The sequence below is a fragment of the Symphodus melops genome (genome assembly GCF_947650265.1).
Source record: "Symphodus melops genome assembly, chromosome: 17".
NCBI classification, from domain to species: domain Eukaryota; kingdom Metazoa; phylum Chordata; class Actinopteri; order Labriformes; family Labridae; genus Symphodus; species Symphodus melops.
Genome location: NC_136707.1, coordinates 21,095,798 through 21,110,637, shown reverse-complemented (window position 1 = coordinate 21,110,637; position 14,840 = coordinate 21,095,798). Strand labels below are relative to the sequence as shown.

Here is a 14,840-nt window from a genome sequence, read left to right as displayed (position 1 = left end):
GAGATGTCAGCTCGCTCAGAAAGCTCCCCCGCCTTCCTCTGTGGGCTCAGAATGAGCAGCAGAGCTCTTCTCTTTCATGCTAACTGTCCTTCATGAAGGAAAGAAAAAAAAAACATCTGCTCTAGAGGAACCAAGAAAAGAGCCCACCTAAGATCTGAGAAAGACACTGGGCTGCAGATGTTTGGTTTTGTTTTTTGGAAATATGCCTGACTAATTTATGGATTCATCTTCAACCAAAAAATGTTCATCAAATAGATTTAAACCCAACTTTGTTTGTATACTGTAAGTATCAGTTTGTGATTGGGAAACTGAGTTGCTTCTTTGGAAATTTGCATGCAAACCAATCAGCAAACTCCAAAGTAAATGTGGAAGTTCAAAATCCTGCACTTCGACTGTCCACTTGAAGCTGGATCCAAGAGCCCAGGAAGTCACATACACACCTCAAAGTCGTTTTTACAGCAGAGATGACCTGTCGTAACGGACGGGGGATATCATTAAGGCTTCGTTCATTAAGTATCTGATGCAAACACAGCCATTACAAAAAAACTCTCGCCCTGCAGCTTTTCTTCTCTAACGCCTGTCAGTATTCCCCTCACATTCTTCTTCTGTTTCTTACATGTCTGGCACAAGTTTTCAGTGGGCCTCCTTCAGATTTAAAACGTGCTTGGCTCTCTCCATCATTACCAACTTTTATGACTCTGTATTAGCAGTCAAAGTCATTGTCGCCTTTTCACTGTACCAGCCCTGCAGCAGGCTTTAAAGAAAACTGATTTACCACTCTGCCATCTGGAGAAGACTTTAGTTTCAGTGTTGGCAGTTCTGCCCGGTCGTTAGGTTCCATTAAATCAGCAGGACGTTCAACATAATGTACAGTTGTCACCAAAGACATGTAATGATGTGAGAGATTCAGTTGAGGTGAGCAGAAAAGACGGAGGAATGGTTGAGAATACAGTCACTTAAAAGGACACATGAAGCAAATCTTAGTGTGCATAAAAATGATCTACTGCAGCTACGTTTAAGAAAGCGTAATTCCATCAAACCTATGCAAACAAGCCTCTCAACACTGCCTCTGGTCTGGAGACGTTGGAGAGACTTAATGTGTCATTTGAAAAGAAGGGAAATAATTGTAAACATTTATAGCAACCTAATCAAATATTTAGTTACAAACATCTTTTGAGTTGTTAATCTCAGTTCAAACCTGGAGAGGCTCTTCAGCGTTGTGTGTTTTTCTCTTTCATCAAACTGGGAAGTTGAATGTAAGGACAACTCATCTTTATCTATAGAGAAAAATGCAAATACAGAATTTTAGGGTTGATAAATGCTCCACAAAAATAGAAGCAACAACAATAAATAACAGGTCCATCAAACCTCCTTTTCATGGGGACAGTAATTTGTTTAGCATGCAGAATCCAAAGATTTCAGCCCACAACTTAGAGCCTGCCATCTTTTCCGACCATCAAGGATTTGTTTGCATGAGTGGAAATCGCTGAGTGTGGATTGAGTTACCGGCCACTGTGGCTATTTGAGATTAGGCGTGATGAGGGGTGTATATTTTTTTGCGGTGAGTCTTATTTTGAAAATAATGGGCACATGGCAGACTAATCAGAAACACTCCTGCAGAGGGAGGGATGAACCTCTCTGATGGCAGCTGACAGAAGAGGGGGGTTGACTTCTCAACAGCAGATAAAACGTAGGATTAGTGTGTAAGCGTGGTTTCCCAACAAGCAGCCACAAATAAAGACGGTTCATTCTGAGGACTCCACACATTTTCCAAATGTACCTCAGTGTCCTTCGATTCAGTGCAGAAATACTTGTCTTTGTTCTTTGTGGTTTAGGCCTCACAGCATCTTGTTAAACTGTGACTGTTTTAAGGGGTTTTAAATGCTCATGTTAGCTCAACTTAAATTGGGGGGACTTTTTTTTAGGGATATGGGAGTGAGAACTTTAACAATAGGATTTTATAACGTTGTTTTTCTGGACACGTTTCAGTGCTTCTATTCATTCATTGTAGCCGATTAAATACCAGCTCCAGTCGGCTTATTGTGCCTCGATTGGAAAACCCAACGTTTATAGAAAAGCAGGCACTTTGTTGATGAGGTATGAAATGAGGCAGTGTCGCCAAATGGATGGAAATATAACCACACACTCAAACTGTGTAACTCTGGAAACACCCGTCACTTTTGATTTGCACACATGGATGTAGTATTAAGGGGGAGTGGAGGACTGACTACCCAGACCCCCAGTGGTGGAAGGGGCCTCTATTGGGCCTAAACTAGTTATATGTATATGTATGCATTTTTTAATCAGTTTCTTCTTAAATTATAACTCTCATAATAGGTCAAACTGGTTGAATAATGAACCAGAATTTATTCTTGACTTGATATTAACTCTTAAAATTGAAAACAACTGCAGTACCCTTTTAGATGTTAAATAAGAACTCAAACACACAAAGGATGCACATATGGATTTTAATTCATTTTCTAATATCTAGTTCAAACTGCAATGAAGTTTTCAAGGTATCACACAAAGTTTGAGATATTATAGGTATGCCCAGCAGCAGAATTTGAAACTTCAATGCTTTTACATCCAACAAATTAGATACCTGATTTAATACTATGTCAACAAAAATGAGTTCCAGACATCCAATATGGTGTAATTTCTTGTTTTTACTGTATTGAAACGTTGCTGATATTTTTGTGCAATACAGTGTGCAGGTGTTTGCATGCATTCCTCTCCTACATTTCTGTCAGGCTCCTATTTTTTAGCTTTGGTACTTTTCCATACAATAGGTCATTAAAACAAAAGACATTTATGACAACACATCTTTACAGGGTCATTTGTGTAATGGAGGTGTGGTTTTGGTGGTATCACAGGTTTGGCTGAGGCTGATCCAATGGGAGATCTTTTCATGGTGCTCAGAAGTTCTGGAAACGCCCCTGTTTACTCACATCTGTGCGGGCGACCCATGCTCAAACCCATGCTGTATTTAATCCTAATGTGTAACATGTTCCATGTTGCATTTCACACTTTGCCGAACATCTGCATCTTCAAACTCAATGTTAACACACTGAGTACAGTCAACCATTCTGAGTGAAAGAGGCTCGCACCTGGCCTGCATGCATGATTTATTTTTATTCACCAGAGACCCCCTTCATTATTCTTAGCGGATGAATTACAGCCCTCAAGTTCAAGCTAGTAAAATCACAGAAAGTTTTTGATTTGCTCCCTGGTGTTCCTAATCCTCAACCACTCATTTAATAAGTGAGTGATAATTGAAAAAAAGATGGGAACAAGGAGAACTTCACGTCAATATATTTGAAAGTACACACGCAGAATAAAGACACAGTGACCCAAAAACAACATGAAACACATTTCCAGGCCATGTGCGTGTATGTGTTGTAGATGGGATTCTTTATATTCCATCCCGTCTGACTCAGTCCCTCCTATGGCTGTGTGTGTTGGTGGTTTCTATCTATGAATGGCCACACCGCAGCACTGTTTGTAGCACGCAGGCTTCACAATGGTCTTTTTCTAAACGCACACGCACACACACTTTGCCAATTTGTAGATCATTTTCACATGTTGGACCTTACAATAAACTGAACATCAAGGGCTGGAGGTTTAATCCACCCAAACTGTGTCTATTAATATTTCAAATACGTGTATGTCATGTTTCTACTGCACATTGGAGCCGTTGTGCAATTTCAATTAAAACAATACTTTTTAAAAAGTGATTTAAAAAAGAAATAAGTCTCATTAAATGTTGACTTTCACAACTGGACTTTTTACTTTGTTTGCAAGAAAATTCTCTCAAATTTCTGCTGTTTGACCCATTCACTACCAGGCTTGATTTCACAGGTGACGTCAATGATGGTGTGTATCAGTAGACCGTAATCCCCTCACTCTGGAAAGCTTCAACTTTCCCTTCCCAGACTCCTGCTCATGACACCATTCGGCTTCTTGTTCTGAACGCTAAACCAGAGCTGAGCTTGATTCTTTGAAGCCATTGTTCCAAACCTGTGAGGGTGTAATACCTTCAGTCACACGGGGACAATGAACAGTATGATTCAGATCTCATAAAAGGACAACACCTGTGAGCACATGCCAGACTGTCTGCACTGCTCTAAAACTGTTGGTGGAGAAAAAAAAAACATGCAGTGACTACATCCCACAAATCCCAAATCTAATTGAATCTGTCATAACTGCTGTAATGATGGACACATACAGTATAACCCCAGAGTCCCCTGAGGGGCCCGGGTGTTGGGTCCTGTGTGTCTGGGAGATAGCGTGCCCTACAGGTGTAGGAAGATGATGTGCACAGACTCAGGTTACAGCAGAATGGACTGGGACAGGTTGATGGAGGCTCTGATTGATCCTGAAAACAGAGAAGCCTGTGGGAGAAATGTAATTGAACCTGGAACAGATGTTAAACAGAGCCGGAAGAATGTGGTTATGATGAAGGTAGACAGCCCTGAAAGCCAAATTACACTGGATGAACAGAAATACCACAGTTTTATTAAACAGTATCAGGAAGGGAAGTCTTTTTTGGAAAGGGCATGAGGGTTCGCTGTGCAGTTACAAAGACGTCGAGCTGAAGAAAACACGTCTCTGCTGTCCAACCAGCAGCAAAATGTGCTCCGAATTCACGAATAACCACAAGCAGCCAGTGCCAAACCCTCCACCCGGTCCTAATAATGGGAATATTTTCTCAGCTCATAGAGTATTAACTCTATTTCCCGTTCAGGTTTCTGATGGATTCAGACTGTATGTTACAATATCCATCAATCAATCTTTATATGTTAAGCGCCAATTCATGACAAGTGTTATTTCCAGACACTTTACAGAAAGCAGGTAAAAGACCTCAACAGTACTCTTTGTTATTAATCAGTCTTTCAGTAAAAGATCCCCTTTTATCATACACACAAAGCTATTGTGCAATAAACTATAAATGATTAGAAAACACTAAATTGTGCAAGTTCAAAATATTATAGACTTCGCTCCTTACACCGTCAGGCCAGTCATTTTTTGGCCTGTGACCCCACTTTGACCTCAGAACTCCCACAGACAACAAAAAGACATCTTTGTACTTAAACTATTTATTCTGTTTGTGATGTGTTTTTTTGTTTTACTGTTATATTGTAGATAAGCGTTTATTTAAGACCACTTTAAGGCTTTTGAGACGTTGGGATTGAAAGCTGGACACATGATGCATCAATGACACAGACAGATACTGTAAGTCTGATATTTTTTTGCATGGAAACATTAAACTGGTTAACACCTTGTAGTTTAAAACAGGCAGAATGCTACACTATATGTTTATTCATCATTAATAATAAAATTCAGAGGTCCACATTTAAAATCCAAGCGACTCAATAAGGGGTCTGGACCCCACAGTTAGGGAAGCCTAGTTTAGACTATTGTTACCGAACATTTTTATTTTACTTTTTTAAAGATAACGATGAAGACACTCTCTGTGACTGATGGTGTTATTGTGTACACATGTACAATATACACTAAAACTGTGTTCACCTCAATTTACTCAACTAAAGTCAATCTTCTGGATCTTTTTTGTGGGCGCAAAAATCCGAGCTGCAGCCGTGGATCTGCATTTTAAATAGATTACTCTAGATTATAATTAAAATGTAATGGATGCAGATGTATGTCTCTGTATGAATTGATTCATGATCAGGCTGCAACTTCACTTACACCATGTTCAACTCCTGCACTGGTGCAGAGATACTTTGACAGAGGGTCTTTGTAATAAATTAGAATTAGCCCCACCTTGACTGAGAATAAATTAAAAAGCTACTCAAGACTTCAATTGAATTCTAATAATCTGTTAGTCATTAGTGTCCATGATTTGATTTATTTGAGTAACATCTAAATCGTTTTGATTTTAAACAAAGACAGTGACACGGGGTGATGGACACTTTGCATAATCATGTTAGGATGACACAGTAGAACAGACTTGAAGTTCATTCACGATGCAGAGATCAGTCAATGAAACCAAAATGTGCAGTTTAATATTTTCGAGTACAGAGAACGTTTGTAGAGAAACATGGTCTCTGTGGCACAACGCTGCCACCTGCTGGTCCACATAGATACTGAAAAAAAATGTGAATCAAACTAAATCTGACTTCGCAACAAAACTTCTGAGTCTGTGTATTTAATTCAGATCTTTGATGTTTACTATTGCTCTTGTTTGTCAACTCTAAAGCTCATGGTGATAACGTCCTCGATCCCAGCCTGCAGCTCATCGTGCTGCTGCACTGCCGCAACTCCTTTCGGGGTCCCGGTCAGGATGAGGTCCCCCTCCTCCAGGCTGATGAAGTCGCTGATGTAGCTGATGAGATAAGGGATGGAGAAGATCATCTGGGAGGTGCAGCCGCTCTGCTTCAACTGGTCGTTCACCTTCAGCCACAGCTTCACGCTCCCCGGGTCAGGGATGCGCTCTTTGGGGATGAACTCACTGATCGGACAGGAGGTGTTGAACGCTTTGGCGAGGGTCCAGGGCAGACCTTTAGACTTGCACTCATCCTGGATGTCCCGGGCTGTCATGTCCAAACACAGCGCGTAGCCTGCAACATGCTCCATGGCTGCGGACTGTGGGATCGCTGTGCCCCCTTTCCCGATCACGACCCCCAGCTCCACTTCATGGTGCAGGTTGCTGGTGTACAGAGGCACCAGGATAGGGGATCCCTCTGTGACATATGCTGAAGGTGGCTTCAAGAACAGGATCGGCTCCGTGGGAATGGCGTTTTTCAGCTCTTTGGCGTGGTCGGCGTAGTTTCTCCCAACACAAATTATCTTTCTCCCCCATTCCCAAAATCGAGATATACTTCGCGTTGTCATTTAGGAGAAAGGTGAGATAACCAGCCGCTTTGAGGCAGTCTGCAGCAGCTGGAGCAAACTTTGACCGACACTGAATGAAGCTTAATTTGTAACCTACGGCAAGCACGAAAGGACATACAGAAGACGACCAACTCAATTCTAGTCTTTTAAAACTACGCATTTAAGGAGATTTTTTTTGTTGTGGTGTGATATTAAAATGAAACCTATTATACAAACTCTATTGTGTCTCTGTCTCTATTTAAGATCGCACAATAAATCGATGTGCTCACATTTATACTTGATCATCGTCCTCTCTCACACTCGATTGGTCGTGACTTGGATGTCAAAGGTGAAGAGAGGCGGAAGTGAGACAGAACCAAACTTCTCTGGTTTGTGATGATAAGGAAGAAGCTGCTGTTGTTATGTTATTGAAGTCACTCGTGGGGAGTGCCTGCACTCTTCTTGGAGCTGCTACAGCCTTCAGATTTGGTACGTGCACGAGATTATTATGAGCATAAAAGCATCTAATCAACGTGTTAGCATGTGTAACTGCACAGACATGAAGCAGTAGACTCTTTTATCTCGTGTTGTAGTGTCTGAAGAGGAGAGCTGTCACATACACAGAGCTGGCTCGTGCTAAAACAAGTCTGCAGTGTCTTACATAATCGATTCTGTGACGACGATCAGGATGGGTCAGCTAAATGATGTAATATAAAGTTAGCGTTGAAGCTAACCTTGTTAAGCTTATGGCGTGTGCAGGTGTATCGTTTCAAACGGTTACCGTGTTATCTGGTGACTTTCACACAACCTGCGGTTATCACAGTGACGACACCTGTGTCCTAACCAGGGGTGTTTTAGGGTTAGATCTTTAGGTTTTTTTTTTAGGATTAGACCTTTAGGGGTGGTTTTAGGATTAGACCTTTAGGGGTGGTTTTAGGATCAGACCTTTAGGGGTTAGGGTAAAGTTATTTTACGCCCTTGGACACTTTTCCTCTTCAGCTGTTGTAATGACAATCACAAAGTCACCAATTAACATGGTCACTCTTTAAACCGTAACACCGGCTCCTCCTGTCTACACCTACTAGTTATATATTATGATTTTCCAGATAATGTAATAAACAGGATACTGTCGCAATACTTTATAGAGATTAGATTTGTAATGTTACATTATTATCACACCACCGTCTCTTTTCTCAAACCTTGATTATCTAGTTCAAGTTGTTTTTCTTTTTACCTCTTCAGCGTTTGATATTTGATCATCTGTTTCCCCCTCTGATCATTAATGTTTATCTTTTCTTATCTTACTGTTAAACACCTTCAGCTGTCCTGCTGTTAATAGCTGCGATACAAGCAGAGTTTAACACAGGAACAAAGTGATAATCGGAGGGTGTCCTCACATCACTCTGACATTTGTCTCTATTAAACATTGACTTGCATTATCTCATGAAGCCCCAGTCGAAGTCAAGGCCCAAGCAGCTGCTCTCCTTCACAGCGCAGTGAGGAAGTCTTCTCTGGTGGAACAAGCCAACATGAAGGTTGAACTCCTCCCGGCGCTGTCTGATAACTACATGTACCTCCTGATCGATGTGGACTCCAGGGAAGCAGCTATTGTGGATCCTGTGGAACCCAAAAAGGTCTGAACAACATCATATAGTATGAGTTTGTGTTTAAGTACTCTTCCATTGTCCTGGTTAACACATTACATGCATTTATATTGTCTCACAGTTGATATTTGATAAACTGTTCAATATTAAATGATCAATATTATATCAGGGAGTTATTAAACACGACTATGACCAGGAGCCACATGTACATTAGTTATACATAAGTATAACATTACAGCACTCTCAAAGGAGGCTTCATAAATAGAAATGCTTCCTTTTTCTTTTTTCCTCTGGTGTTTCTATACATGAACTTGAGATCTTGAATGCTCTATGGCAGCATTAGCTCAGTCCATAGAGAGCAGGGTTGGGAACTAAAGAGTTGCTGGTTCAAGTCCAGGTGTGGACCAAGTCTGGGAGCTGGAGAGGTGCCTGTTTGTGCGTGCATGTAGTAGTCTCTCTATGTGTCAACTTGTGGGATTACTAAAGGATGTCTTCATCTTCTTAAATAAAAGTCAGTTTTTGAAAATGATTGTCTTTTTAGTCTGAATAATTAAAAAATAAAGTGTTACACAAATGTGTTTTTCTTATACTGAAAGAAAAATCAGCTATTACATTTTTTGGATAAATTCTTTGTGGGGAAAATTTGGAAACTCCAGACAGTCTGAACTTCTGCTTCACACACGAGTCGAACAGTCATCAAAACGATCTGATGATTCATTGACTCATCATGACCCTTCTTTTCTCTCAAACAGGTGGTTGATGCTGTCAGGCAGCATGGCGTTAAACTGACCACAGTTTTGACCACTCATCACCACTGGTGAGCTACATGCTAACTACTAGCATGTGCCTCTCATACTGTGTACAAGCCCTAAAGCTAACCAGATGAACACTAGCAATCATACCTGCATGAAACACGTCTGCTGAGTAACTATGCAGTCATCCTTTTCTTCTCATAGGGATCATGCTGGGGGGAATGAGAAGATGTTGAAGCTAATGCCTGGACTGCGAGTCTATGGAGGAGATGACAGAGTCCCAGAGATGACAAAGAAAGTCACTCATTCCCACAAGTTTAAAGTAAGACTATCAAACTGCCTTTTTTTATGTGAATATAAGCCCCACATCACTGACATCCAGCCACTCACTGCTGTTACTGTTTCCCAGGTTGGATCACTCGATGTCAAATGCCTGTTCACACCATGTCACACGACAGGTCACATCTGCTATTATGTGACCAAAGAAAACAGCACCGAGCCGCCGGCTGTTTTCACAGGTTTGTTTGTCAGATAAGGCAGAACAGCACATTATATCCTGAATCTCACTAAATCTGTCCGTCTTGACCCAGACGTATTGATTCAGCCTCTGTAAAGAGAGAAAGAAGTCGGCCTTCTAGCACGTCTGATATTAACGTCCTGTGGACACTTTCTTCTTGACGCAGGGGACACGCTGTTTGTGGCTGGTTGTGGTAAATTCTTCGAGGGTACAGCCGAGCAGATGTACAGAGCCTTGATAGAAACTCTGGGACGTCTTCCTCCTGAGACAGTAAGTCTTCTCCATCATGATGTCACTGAAAGTCTAAAGGAGACCCTGAAGACTTCAATCATTCTTCAACATATTTATCAAAGATTCAGGACAGGTCAACAAAAAAGGTTATTTGCAAAAAAAACAAAAAACTGCTATGAGCTGACTGGCCAGATATGGAAAAAAACATATGAATGTTTTGTCAATATAAATCAAAGCTTAGGAGGGTCTCCTAAGCTTTGAAATAAAGGACCGACACTTTAAAGTTTTCATTTTCTTTGATTGGATCCCAAAGTGTTTTTTAATTGGTTGTAAAATGTGTGCCCTTAACCTGATGGTGAGTTCATGCGTCTTAGTTTTTGTAACTTCTTTCACCTCAAAGGGGGAGATAATAGTTTGGAAAGACTGATTATTAACCATGCTATGTTTGTATTTTAGCGTGTTTACTGCGGTCACGAGTACACGGTCAGCAACCTGAAGTTTGCTCGTCATGTGGAACCAGACAATGAAGTCATTCAGAAGAAGCTAGCATGGGCAAAGGTATCTGACAACATAATGTCTTCACTCAGTCGATCAAATCCTCAACCTTCATCAGTAAAAACACAATCTATGTTTGTAATCCTCCAGGAGAAATGCAGCAACGGAGAGCCAACTATCCCGTCCACTGTGGCAGACGAATTCACCTTTAACCCCTTCATGAGAGTAAAGTAGGTCGGGTGTTATTCAGCAACACTTGTTGTTTTAAACATTTGTCACCAGGGCTGCTTTGTTAAGTCTTCTCTTGTGTGTGTGTGCGTGTGTGTGCGTGTGTGTGCGTGTGTGTGTGTGTGTGTGTGTGTGTGTGTGTGTTTTCAATTTAGAGAAAAATCTGTGCAAGAACATGTGAAGCAGACAGATGCCACTGAAACCATGAGAAGTCTCCGGAAAGAGAAGGATAGCTTCCGCGTGCCCAAAGACTGATGCTCAGAGCTGTCATCACCACACACATAACTTTAACCATCTTCACATCCACTTGCAATAGATCCACTACATTCAGTCTCAATTAATTCAATTACACACTCTATCACCACAATCCACCCTGACTTGGCAATAAACCTATTAATTATAATTTCATATGTTTTTTGTTTGTTTGAATGATCACAAGGTGATAGTTTTAAGGAATATTTGGCCTGTTTTTTAATGCTTTAACTGAGAGGTACGTTTGTTTATCTGTAAATGGAAGTTAAAGAGTCTTATTTCGTGTCATGTTGTAATATATTGAAGTGTAAACTATCTCAAGGAGTAGAAACATCAGCAAGTCAGGGAGCCAATTGCCTAAAGAATGTTTCAATGTTTGAACAATGTCTGTAAATTGATAAAGTAATCTCTGTCGAGATTTGAATCTTTTTTTCTGACCCTGAATGTTTCCTTACACCGTTTCTGTTCATATTTGCATGGAATCCATTATTTTAGTTTTAAGCATCCGACACGCTCTTTTGCATGTCTATTACCTCTCGTAGAGAATATGGCATGTTGTTCTTTGCATTGACTCAAAGCATCAGAAGTAAAGTAACTTACTATGCACAATTGTCCAATTGTGTTGTGTTATTAAAATACATTCTAAATTAATTAATTAGCATCAACAGTGTTTATATTTGCGCTTTTATGCCTTTATTTAGAGATCAAGAGAGCATGATGAATGACACGAGGGATCATCTATAGTCCCCTGGCCTCGATGTTGAAGAAAAAGACAAATTTACATATCATACACCACGAAAAACCTCAAGATATAACAGATGGAGACTGAGGGTTGAATCCGTCTGGGCTCGATTAAAATGTCTTGACTGTGACATGTGAGTTGTCGCGATAACTTCGCAGTATTGATGCAGAAATGTAGAATAAAGTGTCAGCCTGATCATGACAGAACAACCTGATCGAGATGAATAAATCTGAGGTAACGGAGGCAGATCGGTTCATTTTCCTTTAGTATGTTAAATCTGCAGAAAGTGTGAGAGCCGGAGGCAGTCCATTATGGGCTTTAACAAGTGCACGCGCTGTTTATGTTTATGGACCAATTGAATGTTTTACAGGATCAATGTGAACAGCTGGTGCAGATGTCGATATGAATAATGTTGACGAATTAAAGTCTTCCTGAGCGTCACACAGTGTAATGCGCATGAGTGAGGGGCTGCCATGAAGGTAAAGGTGATTTCCATCCTGGAGGACAACTACATGTACCTGGTGATCGAGGAGCAGAGTAAACAGGCTGTGGCTGTGGACCCCGCTGTCCCGCACCGGGTGAGACTCTGACCCTGCAGCATGGTCCATATGATGCACTAAAAAACACATTTATTTTAAGAGGTTTTTTTTCTTCTCACAAGTAGGCCTACCAAGCAATTTTGCAGACTTGCATTTTTTATCCAGACTGATCTGATTTGTTTAATTGAACTGATATCTTCCAAGTAATGCTTATTTTATTGCCTTCAATGTTTGGCATTTTTCCTTTATGTAATAATTTGAATCATGAACTGCTCAAAACAACTTTTTTATTCATTCCTGACAGCTGCTCGAAATCGTGAAGAGAGAGGGCTTGTGTCTGACGGCTATTCTCACCACACATCATCACTGGTAAGACTCCTTTAGTGGCTTCAAGCAGGATCCAGAGTTATCCAGAATAGCCAATCTCATAAAAGTGCTTAATGTATTTATCGTACTCTTTTTGCTTGTTTTAAGGGACCACGCTCGGGGGAATGAGGCTCTGCTGAAAGAGCTTCCTGGGCTGAAGGTGTACGGGGGTGATGATCGGATTGGGGGTCTGACTGATAAAGTCACCAACGACCAGGAACTCAAGGTGCTCACAAAGTATCAGGACTGAACACCTGAAGAGAACACTTTCTTCTTGTCTCTGTCATGTTGTCCTCTGACGATGTGTTTTCTCTCTCTGAAGTTTAACTCCATCAATGTGAGGTGCCTCTTCACTCCCTGCCATACCTCTGGACACATGTGCTACTTTGTGTGGGAGGACGAGTGCACTGACGCCCCGGCTGTGTTCACAGGTGTGTGTCTTTGTAAACAAAGAAAGAGCCGTTTATTGGCTGCAAACCTGAGAAGAACATTGTCGCTTACATAGGAATCCTTGTCAACAAAAACATCGCTCCATTGTTCTTGTCGCGCCCGACAGCAGAGACTGACCACCGTGTGCACTTGGTCTCTCTTTTGGTTGTCAGGGGATACGCTGTTTATCGGCGGATGCGGGCGGTTTCTCGAGGGTACGGCTGAGCAGATGTACCACAATCTCACCCAGGTTCTCGGCACCCTACCTCAAGACACGGTCAGTGAAATATCATGGTTGTCTTGGTTCTTTGCAGCCCGCAAAGACTGACAGCGACCATGTCTGTTTGAGTTGCTTTTTAACGTCATGTATTGCTCATTTGCAGAAGGTGTTCTGTGGGCACGAGTACACCATAAAGAACCTGAAGTTTGCCATGCTGGTGGAGCCAGAAAATGACAAAGTTAAAGAGATGCTGAGCTGGGCCAGGGTGAGCTAAACTAAGAACGTGCTCTCCAACTAAAGATTGGATTGCATCAAGAGGAAACTATTCTGATTATTTGACAGTTCAAAAAAAGTGGCTAAATTAGATAAGATAAATATGTTTTTCAAGCAGCTGTAAAAACTCCAGATGAGATGAATATATGAATAACCTCGTCTTTAAATCCTCATTTTAAATATATTTACATAGCAGTGTAACTTGACAGTCTTTGTGTCTTCCAGGCAAGAGACGACGACGACAAACCCACAGTGCCATCCACCCTGATGGAGGAGTTTGAATACAACCCTTTTCTTCGCCTCTCGTGAGTTTGGATATTTTTTATCTGTGATGTTTGAATCGTAAAAGGCTCAAAAACATGACAAACATTTCAGGATCATGTGGTCAACTCGTCTGCTCAGTCTGTTCAAAAGAGACATAAACATAACTTTAACACCTAAAGGACCACAGCTGCTTTCTCTCTTGCTCGCTGCAGCTTCGTCTAAAAAATCTGACTGAAGATCTGTTTAAAGCTTTGGTACATTTCGATGCTGTTGGTAATAGAAAACTGGAGACTGAATCATGAATTAAAACATGAAAAATTACTTCAGCCACTCAATCCAACTTTCTCACTTGTGTCCTGTAGAGAGGAAGGAGTAAAGAAGTTCACAGGGAAGTCCGACCCCATCGAGGTGCTCAGAGTCCTGCGGAGGGAGAAAGACAAATTCAAGAAACCCAAGGAGAGGCTTCCTCCTCACGCCATGCTGGCTTTGGAGTGGGGGCTGCTCAGACCCTGAGATCCAGTTTCATGACTCCATACGTGACTCACTCAGTTGGACAATTGAATGCAGCGAGACACGGGGTGTTAAATGGTTTGTTGCTTTAACCTTTAAATTAACAATGCGAGGCCGTTATGCAAACATCTAAAACCAAGGAAGCTCATGTGAAGATTTCAACATGTTTCATTGTCGGGTCTGGGGAGAAAAAAAGAGCTGAATTTCTCACTTCTTGTTTTCATCACAAAGTTACGTTTCTGTTTTTGTTCTTTCTAGATTTGAATCTTCTGTTTGGTAACTTTAGGATAGTGCATCGTTCTTCAGTTAAGTCATGTTTATCTCTCGTTTTACACTTTCTCTCTTTAGTTAATCACGACATTACTGCTTTACCATACAGAATATTTAAGGACCAGTGACCATAATTCAGACTGCACTTTACATGCAATGTTTGAGAGGAGATGGTAAAACTAACATGCAGTGTTCATGGATCTGAATGTAACCTGCTGCTTTTCCTCACACTGTGAGAGCTTAGAGCTGTTTAACCAGGATCGAGATGATTCAATAAAACATATCAGTAAATGGACTTGAGCTTGTAAAGCACGTTA

The 14,840-nt window shown here is 41.1% G+C and overlaps 3 protein-coding genes across 5 annotated transcripts; 2 read left to right on the top strand and 1 right to left on the bottom strand.

The window, feature by feature from the left end:
- Positions 1-5,997: 5,997 nt before the first annotated feature.
- On the bottom strand, positions 5,998-7,065 carry fahd1 (fumarylacetoacetate hydrolase domain containing 1). The gene has a single exon (XM_079366395.1). It carries the CDS (start codon positions 6,850-6,852, stop codon positions 6,190-6,192), a length of 663 nt encoding a protein of 220 aa, XP_079222521.1. The 5' UTR covers positions 6,853-7,065; the 3' UTR covers positions 5,998-6,189.
- A 92-nt stretch (positions 7,066-7,157) lies between these two features.
- LOC306838293 (hydroxyacylglutathione hydrolase, mitochondrial-like) lies at positions 7,158-11,519 on the top strand. Of its 2 annotated transcripts, none has more exons than XM_079366391.1 (9): positions 7,158-7,320; positions 8,281-8,465; positions 9,188-9,252; positions 9,392-9,509; positions 9,597-9,705; positions 9,871-9,974; positions 10,392-10,493; positions 10,581-10,660; positions 10,814-11,519. In XM_079366391.1, the coding sequence occupies exons 1-9, from the start codon at positions 7,254-7,256 to the stop codon at positions 10,911-10,913; spliced, it is 930 nt and encodes a 309-aa protein (XP_079222517.1). In that variant the 5' UTR covers positions 7,158-7,253; the 3' UTR covers positions 10,914-11,519. The 2 variants fall into 2 exon arrangements, with proteins under 2 accessions (XP_079222517.1, XP_079222518.1); XM_079366392.1 differs by having other exon boundaries at positions 7,235-7,320; positions 8,324-8,465.
- A 265-nt stretch (positions 11,520-11,784) lies between these two features.
- LOC306838294 (hydroxyacylglutathione hydrolase-like protein) lies at positions 11,785-14,818 on the top strand. 2 transcript variants are annotated; one of them, XM_079366393.1, is made up of 9 exons: positions 11,785-11,886; positions 12,023-12,230; positions 12,496-12,560; positions 12,666-12,783; positions 12,880-12,988; positions 13,160-13,263; positions 13,370-13,471; positions 13,705-13,784; positions 14,106-14,818. In XM_079366393.1, exons 2-9 carry the CDS (start codon positions 12,126-12,128, stop codon positions 14,254-14,256), a joined length of 834 nt encoding a protein of 277 aa, XP_079222519.1. In that variant the 5' UTR covers positions 11,785-11,886; positions 12,023-12,125; the 3' UTR covers positions 14,257-14,818. The 2 variants fall into 2 exon arrangements, with proteins under 2 accessions (XP_079222519.1, XP_079222520.1); XM_079366394.1 differs by having other exon boundaries at positions 11,787-11,886; positions 12,099-12,230.
- Positions 14,819-14,840: the final 22 nt, after the last annotated feature.

What these genes read in the sequence shown, in the direction of transcription:
- fahd1 (XM_079366395.1), bottom strand. Translation starts at nt 6,852, where the DNA reads ATGACAACGCGAAGTATATCTCGATTTTGGGAATGGGGGAGAAAGATA.
- LOC306838294 (XM_079366393.1), top strand. Translation starts at nt 12,126, where the DNA reads ATGAAGGTAAAGGTGATTTCCATCCTGGAGGACAACTACATGTACCTG. An exon ending in ACCCCGCTGTCCCGCACCGG is followed by an intron (nt 12,231 to 12,495) that starts GTGAGACTCTGA and finishes CATTCCTGACAG; the next exon opens with CTGCTCGAAATCGTGAAGAG. An exon ending in CCAACGACCAGGAACTCAAG is followed by an intron (nt 12,784 to 12,879) that starts GTGCTCACAAAG and finishes CTCTCTCTGAAG; the next exon opens with TTTAACTCCATCAATGTGAG.
- LOC306838293 (XM_079366391.1), top strand. Translation starts at nt 7,254, where the DNA reads ATGTTATTGAAGTCACTCGTGGGGAGTGCCTGCACTCTTCTTGGAGCT. An exon ending in GCCGCCGGCTGTTTTCACAG is followed by an intron (nt 9,706 to 9,870) that starts GTTTGTTTGTCA and finishes TTCTTGACGCAG; the next exon opens with GGGACACGCTGTTTGTGGCT. An exon ending in GACGTCTTCCTCCTGAGACA is followed by an intron (nt 9,975 to 10,391) that starts GTAAGTCTTCTC and finishes TTTGTATTTTAG; the next exon opens with CGTGTTTACTGCGGTCACGA.